Raw genomic sequence first — 16,730 nt, 5'->3', positions numbered from 1 at the left:
ACTGCGCCTAGAAATTCTGTCCATAAAAGTTCAGAACAGAATGGGTGACAAAGGGCAGCCTTGGCGGAGTCCAACCCTCACTGGAAACGTGTCCGACTTACTGCCGGCAATGCGGACCAAGCTCTGACACTGATCATACAGGGAGCGGACTGCCACAATCAGACAGTCCGATACCCCATACTCTCTGAGCACTCCCCACAGGACTTCCCGAGGGACACGGTCGAATGCCTTCTCCAAGTCCACAAAACACATGTAGACTGGTTGGGCAAACTCCCATGCACCCTCAAGGACCCTGCCGAGAGTATAGAGCTGGTCCACAGTTCCACGACCAGGACGAAAACCACACTGTTCCTCCTGAATCCGAGGTTCGACTATCCGGCGTAGCCTCCTCTCCAGTACACCTGAATAGACCTTACCGGGAAGGCTGAGGAGTGTGATCCCACGATAGTTAGAACACACCCTCCGGTTCCCCTTCTTAAAGAGAGGAACCACCACCCCGGTCTGCCAATCCAGAGGTACCGCCCCCGATGTCCACGCGATGCTGCAGAGTCTTGTCAACCAAGACAGCCCCACAGCATCCAGAGCCTTAAGGAACTCCGGGCGGATCTCATCCACCCCCGGGGCCTTGCCACCGAGGAGCTTTTTAACTACCTCAGCAACCTCAGCCCCAGAAATAGGAGAGCCCACCACAAACTCCCCAAATACCGTATTCTTCGGACTATAAGGCGCACTTAAAATCCTTTCATTTTCTCAAAACTCGACAGTGCGCCTTATAACCCGGTGTGCCTAATGTACGGAATCATTTTGGTTGTGCTTACCGACCTCGAAGCAATTTTATTTGGTACTGTCATGTCTGTGTAATCATGTTTTGTGTTAAGTCATGTTTTTGTTTAGTTATTGGACTCTTTAGTTTCTGTCTTTTCACTCCCTTGTCTTGTTTCCATGATTACCCCATTAGTTTCACCTGTTCCACGTTTGGACTCATTGTGCACTCTCGTTTGTCACCATAGCAACCCATTAGTTTTCACCTGTCACGTCACGCACCTGTTTCACGTTTTGAGTCACGCACCTGCTTTCACTAATCATGTCCATAGTATTTAAGTTCATTCATTTTCTGTTGTTCGTCCTGACGACCTCACACCACATTTATGCTCCGTCCATTTTTTCATGTCCATGTTCACGCTGCTCCTTTTTTGTCCATGCCAAGTAAGTTTTCTTTATTCAAGCCATAGTTTGCAAGTTTTGTTTAATTGTTCATAGTTTATTCTCCGCCACTGTGCGCGCCTTTTTGTTTGATCCTTTTTTTTTGTATTTATAGTTAATAAATAAATCATGTACCTTAATTCCCGTCTCGCCCGTGCCAACTTTCCGTTGCATCCTGGAAAAGCACACACCCCGGACCAAGTCATGACAGGTACATGGTGTAATGATAAGTGTGACCAGTAGATGGCAGTCACACATAAGATATAGGTGTAGACTGCAATATGACTCAAGTAAACAACACCAACATTGCATATGTTCCATTGAAAATATAGAACATTACACATGCTCAAAAATGTATCAAAATGTTTTAGTAGGACTTTGGTAAGCTATGAAGCCACACCGCTTGATGGATTGTACTGTGCTTCAACATAGGAGTATTATTATGCTGTGTGTATAAGGTAAGACATATTATCTGGCGTTTTTGTTTGGCAATATTATGCAAAAATGACTTTTCTTACCTTCTGGTACCTGCTGATCTGTATTTGGGATCTGCATAAGTCCTGAAAATCCACCTTTGTAGTCTGTGTAGACACCATAGATTAGATTAGATTAGATTAGATTTATTGGTCCCCTTGGGGAAATTCATTGTCACTGCCGTTCATTTAAACACTAGACATTACACATCACACAAAAAAATAACAAAAAGACATCATACATGACCAACACACATTTACAGGCTTGTCAGACAGGTCGGTTAAGGGCGGCAATAGCTGCAGGGATAAGGCTTTTCCTGAGGCGGGCCCTCCGGAATTTGATAGTTCTGTACCTGCCCCCTGATGGTAGTGGGATGATGTATTGGTGTAGTGGGTGAGTGATATCCTGGACTATTGTTTTTGCCAGTTCGGGTGATGGACCTGTGGTTTAAGTCTGAAATGTTGGGTGTGATAGTTCAGGCCCGGGCAATTATTTTGACTCGGGGGGCCAAATTTAGAGAACAAAATGTGTCTGGGGGCCGGCTATATCTATTTTTAAGAAAACTAATACAAAACCCTACTAAAACTGCTAAAACTGTTATGACAGATCACCTTAAAAACGGAATTTTACATTTTTCTATGAAGGATAAAACCCTGAATATTGAGAACATATGAACGTCACACCCTCTCTTCATCCACATATTTTACAATCAAGTCAAATGCAACAAAAATGCAACAAACACAGCAAAATATGAACGTGAAGGGTAAATAAACCCACCTACAATCTGATATATTTGATATATCACTAAACTTTAGAAATTTCTTGTTAAAATCTCCTTCTGCATCTGTCCCTGAAACCCACATTTCAGGCTCTGGAAACAAGGTTCAAGGTTCAAGGTTCAACTTTATTGTCCCCGCGGGGAAATTTGTCTTGGGCACAGTGCATCATTGCTTTCTTAACATACCCAAAAACAACAGAACAAAAACACAAGCACAGACACAACCACAACCATACAACTAACATTTAAACATCAGAACATGGAGCTTGATAGACATAGGTGGCACTTTGTGCATTGCACTAGAGCTCATGGATAAAGTGCTGTGTGCTAAAGTGCTTAGTTCTAAAGTGCTATGTGCTAAAGTGCTATGTGCTAAAAAAGTGCAAACCTATGTATTAAAATTCTATTGCACATTGTTGGTCAGCTTAATGGAGGCTGGGACAAATGATAATTTAAGGCGGTTAGATTTGCATAGTGGGACCCGGAGTCTTCTCCCTGATGGCAGGGTTCCATATTCAGGAAAGAGTGGGTGTTGTGAGTCGGTGGAAACACTCCCCACCCACACTGCTTGGTGCCTCGTCTGAGCTGCTGTCACTTACATTACCATAGTAACTAGTAGGGTTGTACGGTATACGGGTATTAGTATAGTACCGCGATACTAATGAATCATATTCGGTACCATACCGCCTCTGCCACACCCTAAGATTTTTTTTCTTAAATAAAGCCAATAATGCATTTTTTTACGGTCCCCTTTATTTAGAAAAGTATAGAAAAGTACCGAAAAGTATCGAAATAATATTGGTATCAAGACAACACTCGTCACTAAAATATCATGCAAAAGTGCAGATTCCAACCATAGAAAGACTTAGTATAGTTGAAGACTTATGGTAATTAGAAAACATCACTGCACATCATAATGGCAGCTACACTTTCCATCTTAAAGATCTAAGAAAATTATTTGGGAATGTCCGCCGGGCCAGATTGAAAAGCTTAACGGGTCGCATGTGGCCCCCGGGCCGTCATTTGCCCAGTTACTTCTTTTTCTCTATCTTCTTCTTATGTGACATTCATCCTCCACTGTTGCCATTTCTAATATAAAGTAGTGTAAAGTTCTTACTTATATCTGTCAGTGAACTCACCATGAAAGCACTAAAACATACCGGTGTAGTGACTTTACATTATTCACCCAAGGAACTTTAGTTATTGGAGAGTTCCGGTCACGGGACACATTTCGGGCGTTGTTGTTGCACTAGTGAGCCACGGATGAGGAGATGCTGCTCCGTTATTGATTAAAGTAAAGTGTGAATGTCATTAAAACAGTTAGCGCCATCTTTTAACACCACTCCCGTCCTTGCACACTACACCGCTACAACAAAGATGACGGGGAGAAGACGCTGTCGAAGTGGAGATGATGTGTAAAACATCATCTATGCAACATTTTGAGCAAAGAACCACCATCACATGTTATGTAGACCACAAGGAAGTCTTTTACATTTAGAAAAAAAATAATAATAATATGACCCCTTTAATGCGCCTTATAATCCGGTGCACCTTATATATGAAAATAGACCTGAATAGACCATTCATTAGCAGTGCGCCTTATAATCCGGTGCGCCTTTTGTATGAAATTAGACCTGAATAGACCATTCATCGGCAGTGCGCCTTATAATCCGGTGCGCCTTATGTATGAAATTAGACCTGAATAGACCGTTAATCGGCAGTGCGCCTTATAATCCGGTGCGCCTTATGTATGACAATAGACCTGAATTGATTATTCATCGGCAGTGCGCCTTATAGTCCGGTGCGCCTTATGTATGAAAATAGACCTGAATAGACCATTCATCGGCAGTGTGCCTTATAATCCGGTGCGCCTTTTGTATGAAATTAGACCTGAATAGACCGTTAATCGGCAGTGCGCCTTATAATCCGGTGCGCCTTATGTATGACAATAGACCTGAATTGATTATTCATCGGCAGTGCGCCTTATAGTCCGGTGCGCCTTATGTATGAAAATAGACCTGAATAGACCATTCATCGGCAGTGTGCCTTATAATCTGGTGCGCCTTTTGTATGAAATTAGACCTGAATAGACCATTCATCGGCAGTGCGCCTTATAATCCGGTGCGCCTTTTGTATGAAATTAGACCTGAATAGACCATTCATCGGCAGTGCGCCTTATAATCCGGTGCGCCTTATGTATGGAAATAGACCTGAATAGACCGTTCATCGGCAGTGCGCCTTGTAATCCGGTGCGCCTTATGTATGAAAATAGACCTGAATAGACCATTCATCGGCAGTGCGCCTTATGTATGGAAATAGACCTGAATAGACCGTTCATCGGCAGTGCGCCTTATGAAAATAATTGTTCCATCAGAAAAAAACTTCAATAAAAACGTATCTCTTAATTAAGTTGAGCAACGTGAATCAAAATAAGAATGAGTTTTTGTGTTGCTAGGCAGACTTCACAGGGCTCTATCGTAACTTCCCCATAGGTCGGCCCTGCCCTCTCGGCTGTTTGGTGAAAAACTAGCAATTGCATCAGGACTCTGCATTAAATATAAAATAAACTGAGAATACCCTCTGCTGGGGGAATTGCCCCTTCTGCCCCGAATGTGAAGTCACCCTTCTAATATTTCCTCCCCCCTACAGGCCGTCTATGCGGTGGCAAACTTCAAAGCGTCCGAAGAAGATGCCTCGCCTCATCCCAAAATGCTGTCGGCGCAGCAGAAGGACACCCTGAGGGTGCTGAGTCAGCGCGGCCACGACTCCCTCTACAGGAAGACCCCCCGCGTGTCGGAGAGCAGGGAGGAGCTGGGCATGGCCATGGCCTCCGGGGCACGCAGCAAGGTGAGGCGGGAGAAAGCCTCGCTGACCTCCCTGAAGCGAGCCAGCGCCGACGTGGAGCTCCTGGCCACCCGCGGTCCCATGGGCAAGGAAACCATGGTGACTTTCAGCAACACTTTGCCCAGGGTGGCCAACGGCAGCAGCCCCATCTCGCCCTCCGAGGAGCAGACCACCTCTCAGCGCCACATGACCTTCCACGTGCCCTTCGACCCCCAAAGGTCCAGGCAGCTGGTTTCAGAGTGGAAGCAGCGCTCGCTGGAGCTGCGCAGTCAGAGCTCTCGGGACGAAGATGAGGGTGAGAACGGAGCTGAGGGTATGAACACCGGGGACAAGGATGGCGGGGAAGTGGGTGACAAGGGGGTGCCGGCCTCTCTTTACCCTAAAGTCCAAGCCAACAAGGGCATGTCCACACCTACTACGGCCAGGATGGCGGTGGCCCCGCCGCTGGTTCACATCCCCGAAGAGGCCACACGTCCGCCGCCCGTCTCCCCCAAGAGCGCCAAGACTCGCGCCAAGTGGCTGTTGCTCACAGAAGGGGGCGGGGCAAAGGAGCCAAGTGTGGGGCCCATTGCTGTGTCGACCCCCCGGGTGCCCAATACGCAGCCTGCTCAAGCTCCGAGTCAGCCAAGAGTCCCTCAGGTGAGCACGAACTAAAAACTATTGAACCGAAACCATCTTGACATTTTCTTGCATTTTTGTCGAATTACCCGTTAATATTTTTCACAAATCTTAATGGTAACATTTCTCCATGTATGTGTTTTCACGGGCATGAGATGGGAGGCTAATTCTTGCTAGGCCAATGTTGTTCCCATGCTAGGTGTCCCCAAACAAAGACTCACCGCATACTATCTTGACATTTCCTTGCAGGTGATGGCGATGTCCAAGCAGCAGAGCCACGGCGGGGTCACCTCGGAGGGCGGCTCCTCCTCCGGTGGCGGCTCCAACTCGTCCGAGTCACCCTACTATCGCATCCCTTCCGACCGGGACAGCTGCATAAGCAGCAACCCCGGCAGCATCGCCGGCAGCGGCAGCATCGTTACCATCGACGCCCACGCCCCCCACCATCCGGTGGTGCGCGTGACGGCCGCGAACGGGAAGCCATGGGAGTGGAGGAACACCATCAGTGGCAACTTGATGGGCGGTGACACGTCGGTGGATAAACACCGCGGCATTCTGCAGCGGCCGGACAACGCCCCGCTTTACCGCGACTACCGGACACTTCCGGTTAAAAAGGAGTTTCTGGGTGTTGATGCTGAGCTACCGCTACCGCCACCGCCCCTCCCCACCGCCTCCTCCCCTCTCCCTCCCCCGCCTCAGCTGTCCTCACCCCATCTACCGCCGCCCCCTCCACAGTCGTCTCCCTCCCCGCTACCCCCACCTCCTCACCCTTCTCACATGACCCTCCCGTCTCACCCGTCCTCTCAGCCTTTGCCTCCTCCCCCGCTCCCTTCCTCCGCCATGCCACCCCCGCCCCTTCCCCACCCTTCGTTCTCAGCCGTGCTCCCGCCTCCCACTCACCCCGACCTGTTAATGGATAGCCACATGCTGTCCCGCTCGTCCACGCTTCCCCGCCGTCCCTCCGTGTCGGCCCGCAGCCATGCCGAGCAGGAGCAGTACTACAAGGCCCTACAGAACGAGCGCATGCTATAGTAGGCGGATGGCGGGGGGGCAGGACTTGAACAACGCCAGGGTAGCTTGTACAGTACAAGGACTTTTTATTTAGAATGATTTTTTTGAATCCTGACTGGCAGCTTCGGTCAAGGTTGAGCACCAAGGGGACGCTCAGCTTTACCAAAGCGCCTGCTGTCACAAGAAGAGAAAGCAGATCAAAGACATGAAGGAATAATTCCCCTTTGGCTTCTACGAGCTTCTGCAAAGTGAAGAGCAAAGCAGCTGAGGAGGAGATACGACTCAGACCTCGGATTTGCTCAATCTGTTTTCCTTTGAGAGGGCGAAGAAAGCCGAGGAAAACAAAACAACCTCAGGCTGCATTGGCTTCGTAAAACTGCTGCCGACTCAGCTCGTGGCGTCTCAGAAGGATCATTAAACGGATCATGGCGTTATCAGTCTGCAACCTTCTGTGCGATATTCAAACAAAGAATTTGAAGCTTGATCCGAGCAAACTTGCGCAGGGAGAGGAAGCAGCTGCGCATCCCAATCCAGGCGTCAAGGAATGGCTCAATGACCGCAAAACAAACCACTCGGCTAAAGTGTTCACTGAACAAAGCTGATTGGCCTCTGCTCGCCTCTGGGAGTCCGCACCGAGAGGCTTGGAGGCGCTTCACCCTTTTGGTACGCGTTCATCAACAAACTGCCATTGCCCTGGTCGTTTCACGGGACAATGGCATCCCAACCCTGGTGGGCACCAAGACAAGTGGACAATAGCCACTTGAAGGAGTGGTGAACTCTGCAGTCTGGTTCACTTGAGCACTGCTCGGACCAAAGACACATAGACACAAGACTCATATGAGTCAGGAAAACACGTGGTTTTGAAAATAAAGATTGAAGTCTCGTTTATAAAGGCCGAAAGGTTGTGGACGATGTTTTCCACGCAAAGTGTGTGATGTATAAAACGTTAAACCACTCATTGGGATGAATGGTTTTGGGTTTCTGGCTTACGAGACTTCCACGCACAGTTTTACAGATGATTGTCAAAAACCTGGAGCAGACAAGACTTTTCTTAGTAACTGAATTGTGTAACGTAATACGCGACAAAACGTGGTCCAACCAGCACGTGCATTTTTTGTACTGGTCAACCTTTGGTCTAATGATAAAATACCAATGTGAGAGTTAGGCGAATTGGACAAAATGTGCGTACATTGTTTTTTAGTACTGATGTACGTACCTCAGCCTTCCCGGTAAGGTCTATTCAGGTGTACTGGAGAGGAGGCTACGCCGGATAGTCGAACCTCGGATTCAGGAGGAACAGTGTGGTTTTCGTCCTGGTCGTGGAACTGTGGACCAGCTCTATACTCTCGGCAGGGTCCTTGAGGGTGCATGGGAGTTTGCTCAACCAGTCTACATGTGCTTTGTGGACTTGGAGAAGGCATTCGACCGTGTACCCCGGGAAGTCCTGTGGGGAGTGCTCAGAGAGTATGGGGTAACGGACTGTCTTATTGTGGCGGTTCGCTCCCTGTATGATCAGTGTCAGAGCTTGGTCCGCATTGCCGGCAGTAAGTCGGACCTGTTTCCAGTGAGGGTTGGACTCCGCCAGGGCTGCCCTTTGTCACCGATTCTGTTCATAACCTTTATGGACAGAATTTCTAGGCGCAGTCAAGGCGTTGAGGGTATCTGGTTTGGTGGATGCAGGATTAGGTCTCTGCTTTTTGCAGATGATGTGGTCCTGATGGCTTCCTCCGGCCAAGATCTTCAGCTCTCACTGGATCGGTTCGCAGCCGAGTGTGAAGCGACTGGGATGGGAATCAGCACCTCCAAATCCGAGTCCATGGTTCTTGCCCGGAAAAGGGTGGAGTGCCATCTCCGGGTTGGGGAGGAGATCTTGCCCCAAGTGGAGGAGTTCAAGTACCTCGGAGTCTTGTTCACGAGTGGGGGAAGAGTGGATCGTGAGATCGACAGGCGGATCGGTGCGGCGTCTTCAGTAATGCGGACGCTGTATCGATCCGTTGTGGTGAAGAAGGAGCTGAGCCGGAAGGCAAAGCTCTCGATTTACCGGTCGATCTACGTTCCCATCCTCACCTATGGTCATGAGCTTTGGGTCATGACCGAAAGGACAAGATCACGGGTACAAGCGGCCCAAATGAGTTTCCTCCGCCGAGTGGGGGGGCTCTCCCTTAGAGATAGGGTGAGAAGCTCTGTCATTCGGGAGGGGCTCAAAGTAAAGCCGCTCCTCCTCCACATGGAGAGGAGCCAGATGAGGTGGTTCGGGCATCTGGTCAGGATGCCACCCGAACGCCTCCCTAGGAAGGTGTTTCGGGCACGTCCGACCGGTAGGAGGCCACGGGGAAGACCCAGGACACGTTGGGAAGACTATGTCTCCCGGCTGGCCTGGGAACGCCTCGGGATCCCCCGGGAGGAGCTGGACGAAGTGGCTGGGGAGAGGGAAGTCTGGGCTTCCCTGCTTAAGCTGCTGCCCCCGCGACCCGACCTCGGATAAGCGGAAGAAGATGGATGGATGGATGGAAAATAAATGTGTTGTTCCCACTTAGCCATTCAGTTCTTGAAGATTTGTTCCATGTCGTACAATTATGACATAACAACGTCCTGACCTGAACTGCAAAGGGGAAGCAGGACTTAACTAGTATTCAGAAAACCAGTTTTGTTTAAAAAAAAAATGTGGATTTCATAACATATCCTTCTTGACCAGTTCGTTTTTGTTTCAATGATGTTGCTGAGCTAACCGGAAAAAAATATGCATACGTCGTATCTGTTGTCTACTGCTGAGGAACAGACCCAAGTACCAAACTGTAAGTGTCAACACATTCTTAAAAAGATTGAGCAATTTGGTTCAGTTGAGGTTTAAAAAGGATTCTGACGTAAAACTAAACACGGCAATGGAAATCGTAATCGCAATCGTACGTCGCATATCAGCTTGTGACTCAAGAAAAAATTCGGACTTTTTAACACTTAGAAAAAAATTCAGAATTTTTGACCAAAAAATTCAGAATTTTTGACCAAAAATTTTTGACTATTTGGCAAAAAATGTTTGGACTTTTTGACACTTAGAAAAAATATCTACTTTTTGACACTTGGAAAAAATTTGACTTTTTGACACTTAGAAAAAATTCAGACTTTTTGACAAATAGAAAAAATTCAGACTTTTTGACCCAAAAACTTTAGACTTTTTGACCAAAAAAATTTAGACTTTTTGAACAAATTTTTTTTGACTTTTTGACACTTGTAAAAAATTATATATACATACACATATATATATATGCATATATATATATATATATATATATGTATGTATATATAATTTTATATATATATATATATATATATATATATATATATATATATATATATATATATATATATATATATATATATATATATATATATATGTATGTATGTATAATTATATATATATATATATATATATATATATATATATATATATATATATATATATATATATATATATATATATATATATATATATGTATGTATATATAATTTTTTACAAGTGTCCAAAAGTCAAAAAAAAATTGTTCAAAAAGTCTAAATTTTTTTGGTCAAAAAGTCTAAAATTTTTGAGTCAAAAAGTCTAAAATTTTTGGGTCAAAAAGTCTGAATTTTTTCTAATTGTCAAAAAGTCTGAATTTTTTCTAAGTGTCAAAAAGTCAAATTTTTTCTAAGTGTCAAAATATATATATATATATATATATATATATATATATATATATATATATATATATATATATATATATATATATATATATATATATATGTATGTATATATAATTTTTTTACAAGTGTCAAAAAGTCAAAAAAAATTGTTCAAAAAGTCTAAATTTTTTTGGTCAAAAAGTCTAAAATTTTTGGGTCAAAAAGTCTGAGTTTTTTCTAAGTGTCAAAAAGTCAAATTTTTTTCTAAGTGTCAAAAAGTAGATATTTTTTCTAAGTGTCAAAAAGTCTAAACATTTTTTGCCAAATAGTCGGAATTTTTTGGTCAAAAATTCTGAATTTTTTTACAAGTGTTAAAAAGTCAGAATTTTTTCTAAGTGTCAAAAAGTCAAACATTTTTTTAAGTGTCAAAAAGTCATAATTTTTTCTAAGTGTCAAAAAGTAAAAAAAAAAAAAGTGTCAAAAAATCACTTTTTTTGTCAAAGTCAAAAAAAATGTGTCAAAAATGTCGCATATCAGCTTGTGACTCAACATCCGCTTTTTAATGGCCAACAAAGTATGTGATAAACCGGATCAACATTTTTCGTAGTTTTGCAGTCGGAACTCCTCGTGTAAAAACTTCTCTTATTAACCTACGAATGTGAATCTTACAACAAATCACGATTACATTTGATTACGATTCTTGTGTGACGATTCGATTCAGTATTGATTCTTCAATTCAAACCGATTTTTGCAGTGTATTATTTTTGCTATGTAGATTTATAATAAAACATTTTCAAAACAGGTTACGGGTAACAAAAGCTAGGAATAAGTGCAGCGAGGAAGCGCAAAGATGGACGAGAAAAACGTTTTTTTCTTAATCGATTCTTGAAAATCAGGAATCGTTCAAGAATCGGGATGAATAAAAACGGTGATTCGGATGTGAATCCATCAGTAAAATTAGGTCAATATTGGACGGCAAAGAAGATAAATAGGATATGAGGAATTACGACGTCACAACGATGAATCCGATAACGTAAAAAAAACAGCTCTGATCACCAATTTAAGTACGAGTTGGTGGAGTATGTTGAACAAATCAAGCGCTCCTTCTCTCCTACTTGCTGTCGTGAACTTCCCCGGAGCTCAGTGCCAACTTTTTTGGGACTGAGGAAGACATATCACGTGTTATTCGCACCCAGGGGAGAAAAAACTAAACATTTTGTGTCAGGTTCAAACACCGATGACATCTATTAAACAGACAAGAAGCAAGGAATTAAACAGAGACAGGATTCAATTTGGCTCAATGAGGAGAAACATCTGGGCTGTACTCTTTGTACAGTCTCTGACAAGGTCTACACCTCCTCTTTTATTTGGACTTTCCCTGATTACATAGCATCAGCTGTTTCTAAAGGGAGGGGGGTCATAAACAGCTGTTGCCCTCGGTCACAAAACAGTTCAAAGAAAAGATGCCAGGTTTTGCTTCCTCTTCGCTTCGTAGATCTCGGGTCAAGACAAGATCTTCCTGTGGCTCACAATAGATCAAAGAAACCGACACCTTCATGTCACTTCCCATCCTACACAGTGGATCAATGTGATCCTAAGAACTGATCTTTAAACCAAACTCAATTAGAGGGAGCGCCGTTTCAATTGTTCATTCCAATAAATGCAGAATTTAAAAGGTCCTGTAAGTTTTAGTTTAAAAATACAAACAAAAATGAGAATATTTGACAAAATGCTCAATTTGTATTAAAAAACCCCAAAAGCAGTGAAATTGTCAGGTTGTGTAAATGGTCAATAAAAAGAGAATACAACAAATCCTTTTCAACTTATATTCAATTGAATAGACTGCCAAGACAAGATTGTTAACGTTCGAACTGGAAAACTGTGTCATTTTTTGCAAATATTTGACGCCTGCAACATGTTTCAAAAAAGCTGGCACAAGTGGCAAAAAAGAGTGAGAAAGTTGAGGAAATGCTCATCAAAGACTTATTTGGAACATCCCACAGGTGAACGGGCTAATTGGGAACGGGTGGGTGCCATGATTGGCGGTACTGCATCAAAAAGCGACATCGGTGTGTAAAGGATATCACCACATGGGTTCAGGAACACTTCAGAAACCCACTGTCAGTAACTACAGTTGGTCGCTACATCTGTAAGTGCAAGTTAAAACTCTACTATGCAAAGCCAAAGCCATTTTATCAACAACACCCAGAAATGCCGCCGGCTTCGCTGAGCTCGAGCTCATCTAAGATGGACTGATGCAAAGTGGGAAAGTGTTCTGTGGTCTGACGAGTCCACATTTCAAATTGTTTTTAGAAACTGTGGACGTTGTGTCCTCTGTACCAAAGAGGAAAAGAACCATCCGGATTGTTCTAGGGTGAAAGTGTAAAAAGGCAGCATGTGTGATGGTATGGGGGTGTATTAGTGGCCAAGACATGGGTAACTTACACATCTGTGAAGGCACCATTAATGCTGAAAGGTACATACAGCTTTTGGAGCAACACATGTTGCCATCCAAGCAACGTTATCATGGACGCCCCTGCTTATTTCAGCAAAACAATGCCAGACCTGTCTCCCATTGAAAATGTGTGAAGGCTAAAATATGAGAAGGGAGACTGTTGAACAACTTGAGCTGTACATCAAGCAAGAATGGGAAAGAATTCCACTTCAAAAATGTGTCTCCTCAGTTCCCAAACCTTTACTGAGTGTTGTTAAAAGGAAAGGCCATGTAACACACTGGTAAAAAAGCCTTTTTTTTGCAATGTGTTGCTGCCATTAAATTCTAAGTTCATGATTACTTACAAAAAAACAAAATAGTTTCTCAGTGTGAACATGAAATATCTTGTCTTTGCAGTCTATTCAATTGAATATAAGTTGAAAAGGATTTGTTGTATTCTCTTTTTATTGACCATTTACACAACGTGACAACTTCACTGCTTTTTTTGCTTTTTTGCTCTTTTTGCTTAATTTAATTTTTTTGCTTTTTTTTTTTGTTGCTTTTTTTTTTCTTTTTTTTGCTTTTTTTGACCATTTACACAACGTGACAACTTCACTGCTTTTTTTGCTTTTTTGCTTTTTTTTTGTTGCTTTTTTTGCTTTTTTGCTTTTTTTTTTTGCTTTTTTTGCTTTTTTTGCTTTTTTTTTGCTTTTTTTTGCTTTTTTTTTGACCATTTAAACAACGTGACAACTTCACTGCTTTTTTTTGCTTTTTTTGCTTTTTTTTTGCTTTTTTTGACCATTTACACAATGTGACAACTTCACTGCTTTTTTTGCTTTTTTGCTTTTTTTTTTTTTGCTTTTTTTTTTGCTTTTTTTGACCATTTACACAACGTGACAACTTCACTGCTTTTTTTGCTTTTTTGCTTTTTTTTTGCTTTTTTTGCTTAATTTTATTTTTTTGCTTTTTTTTTTGTGCTTTTTTTCCTTTTTTTTTTTGCTTTTTTTCAATCAATCAATCTTTATTTATATAGCCCTAAATCACAAGTGTCTCAAAGGGCCGCACAAGCCACAACGACATCTTCGGTACAAAGCCCACATTTTTTGACCATTTACACAATGTGACAACTTCACTGCTTTTTTTGCTTTTTTGCTTTTTTTTTGCTTTTTTTGCTTTTTTTGCTTTTTTGCTTGCTTTTTTGCTTTTTTTTTTTGCTTTTTTTTGCTTTTTTTGCTTTTTTTTGCTTTTTTTGACCATTTACACAACGTGACAATTTCACTGCTTTTTTTGCTTTTTTTGACCATTTACACAACGTGACAACTTCACTGCTTTTTTGCTTTTTTGCTTTTTTTTTTTGCTTTTTTAACCTTTTACACAACGTGACAACTTCACTGCTTTTTTTGCTTTTTTGCTTTTTTTTTTGCTTTTTTTGCTTTTTATTGTTTTGCTTTTTTTTTGGTTGCTTTTTTTGCCTTTTTTTTTTGCTTTTTTTGACCATTTACACAACGTGACAACTTCACTGCTTTTGGCTGTAGAAAATGATAAAAAAGTGTTCTTTTATTCATCAATTTTCCTCTGTGTTAAAACGTTGTTGTATAAAGTGAACTTTGTAGCTTATCTTTCCATTAACAAGTGCTTTATTTTGTATATTTTCATGAAATACAATTTTTTTTTTTTTTTTTTTCCCCAACGATACCTGAAGCTATTTTGTACAATTACCAGAATGAATGGCTTGTATTTTCTATCAAGACACGCTGCAATACGTGAAAATGTTCTGGTGGGGATTTCTAGCAGGATTTTTACTCACAAAAAGAAAAAATCCCACATTTGTAGGAATCATAACATAAAAATTGTGGTTATTTGGTTATTTTTAATTCATTGTAAAAAAAATAATATTTATTGAATTTACCAGGAATATGTCATCAATAAATGTTATATATTATGTTTTATAATAGACACAATTCTATAATGGTTGAAATAACACAAATATTTGTGCAAAAAAAAATCATATTTGCAACTTGGAAATTTTAGTGGCACTTTTTGTCATTTTTCAAGAATTGTGTCGATGCAGAAGAGTTTTGTTTAGTATAAATACACAACATGTTTTGTATCATTTCCTACTAAATCCCGATGACAACATGTCACTTTGTGCTGCGTGTGTGTGTGTGTGTGTGTGTGTGTGTGTGTGTGTGTGTGTGTGTGTGTGTGTGTGTGTGTGTGTGTGTGTGTTCACCATTACCTTATTTGACAAACATGCTGCATTTTTTTAGTGCTGGTGAGTTTCATTCCCTGTTTTTTAGTGTGAAAAAGAAATACTTCCTTAATATTACTGTTGTTACTCTTCAGTCCTTTTTTAACGGGCTAACTTTTTCTATCTGTGTTGATGGCTTACAATAATAATAATAATAAGCTTATTGTTAATAAAACACAATAACTTCTTAACCCGTGTCTGGCGTTGTCTTTGTCTTTGGCATTTTGGGGATTTCTTGGCCTTTAATTTTCTTGCCGGTTTCTGTTTTTGTTCTTTATTCAAGACTTGTTGTGCAAGTATTTTGAAAGATGTGTTTACAGAAGTACAATCACACTGCAAGGTTCCGGCATGTTCCCCTTGAAAGATGTAGTTACAATTTTACTTTGTTGATTAACACAAAATGTTGATATATTGGCGACACGCAGCTAAAGGCGTAGTTGTAATTTTTACATACACAATATTATTTTTATTATTTATACTGCAATTTGTCACAACAAAAACAAATTATTTACCAAAAACATTATTTTATTTATATATATATATATATATATATATATATATATATATATATATATATATATATATATATATATATATATATATATATATATATATATATATATAATTTTTTACAAGTGTCAAAAAGTCGGAATTTTTTCTAAGTGTCAAAAAGTCAAAACATTTTTGTTCAAAAAGTCTAAATTTTTTTGGTCAAAAAGTCTAACATTTTTTGGGTCAAAAAGTCTGAATTTTTTATAATTGTCAAAAAGTCTGAATTTTTTCTAAGTGTCAAAAAGTCAAATTTTTTCTAAGTGTCAAAAAGTCGATATTTTTTCTAAGTGTCAAAAATTTGAATTTTTTTCTAAGTGTCAAAAAGTCTAAACATTTTTTGTCAAATAGTCGAAATTTTTTGGTGAAAAATTCAGAATTTTTTTCTAAGTGTTAAAAAGTCAGAACTGTTTCTAAGTGTCAAAAAGTCAAACATTTTTCTAAGTGTCAAATAGTCAGAATTTTTTCTAGGTGTCAAAAAGTCAAAAAAAATTGTGAAAAAAATCACATTTTTTTTGTCAAAGTCAAAAAAAAATTTGTCAAAAATTCTGAATTTTTTTTTTGTCAAAAATTCTGAATTTTTTTTTTGTCAAAAATTCTGAATTTTTTTTGTCAAAAATTCTGAATTTTTTTTTGGCAAAAATTCAGAATTTTTTTGGCAAAAAGTCTGAATTTTTTACAAGTGTCAAAAAGTCGGATTTTTTTTCTAAGTGTCAAAAAGTCAAAACATTTTTGTTCAAAAAGTCTAAATTTTTTTGGTCAAAAAGTCTAAAATTTTTTGGGTCAAAAAGTCTGAATTTTTTCTAATTGTCAAAAAGTCTGAATTTTTTATAAGTGTCAAAAAGTCAAACTATTTTTGTTCAAAAAGTCTAAATTTTTTTGGTCAAAAAGTCTAAAATCTTTTGGGTCAA

General features: G+C 40.7%; 1 protein-coding gene across 2 annotated transcripts in view; it reads left to right on the top strand.

Moving 5' to 3' along the window:
• The window catches only part of plppr3a (phospholipid phosphatase related 3a), a 57,015-nt gene extending 48,509 nt beyond the window's left edge, over positions 1–8,506 (top strand). For both annotated transcript variants that reach the window (XM_061969213.2, XM_061969212.2), the window contains exons 8-9: positions 5,105–5,938; positions 6,167–8,506. In XM_061969213.2, the coding sequence (XP_061825197.1) occupies positions 5,105–5,938; positions 6,167–6,949 (1,617 nt within the window). In that variant the 3' untranslated portion in view covers positions 6,950–8,506. The remainder of the gene's footprint in view (positions 1–5,104; positions 5,939–6,166) is intronic.
• Positions 8,507–16,730: the final 8,224 nt, after the last annotated feature.

Source organism: Nerophis lumbriciformis, linkage group LG08, assembly GCF_033978685.3.
Source record: "Nerophis lumbriciformis linkage group LG08, RoL_Nlum_v2.1, whole genome shotgun sequence".
In the NCBI taxonomy this organism is placed as follows: Eukaryota; Metazoa; Chordata; class Actinopteri; order Syngnathiformes; family Syngnathidae; genus Nerophis; species Nerophis lumbriciformis.
This window is presented reverse-complemented; position numbering and strand designations above follow the sequence as displayed.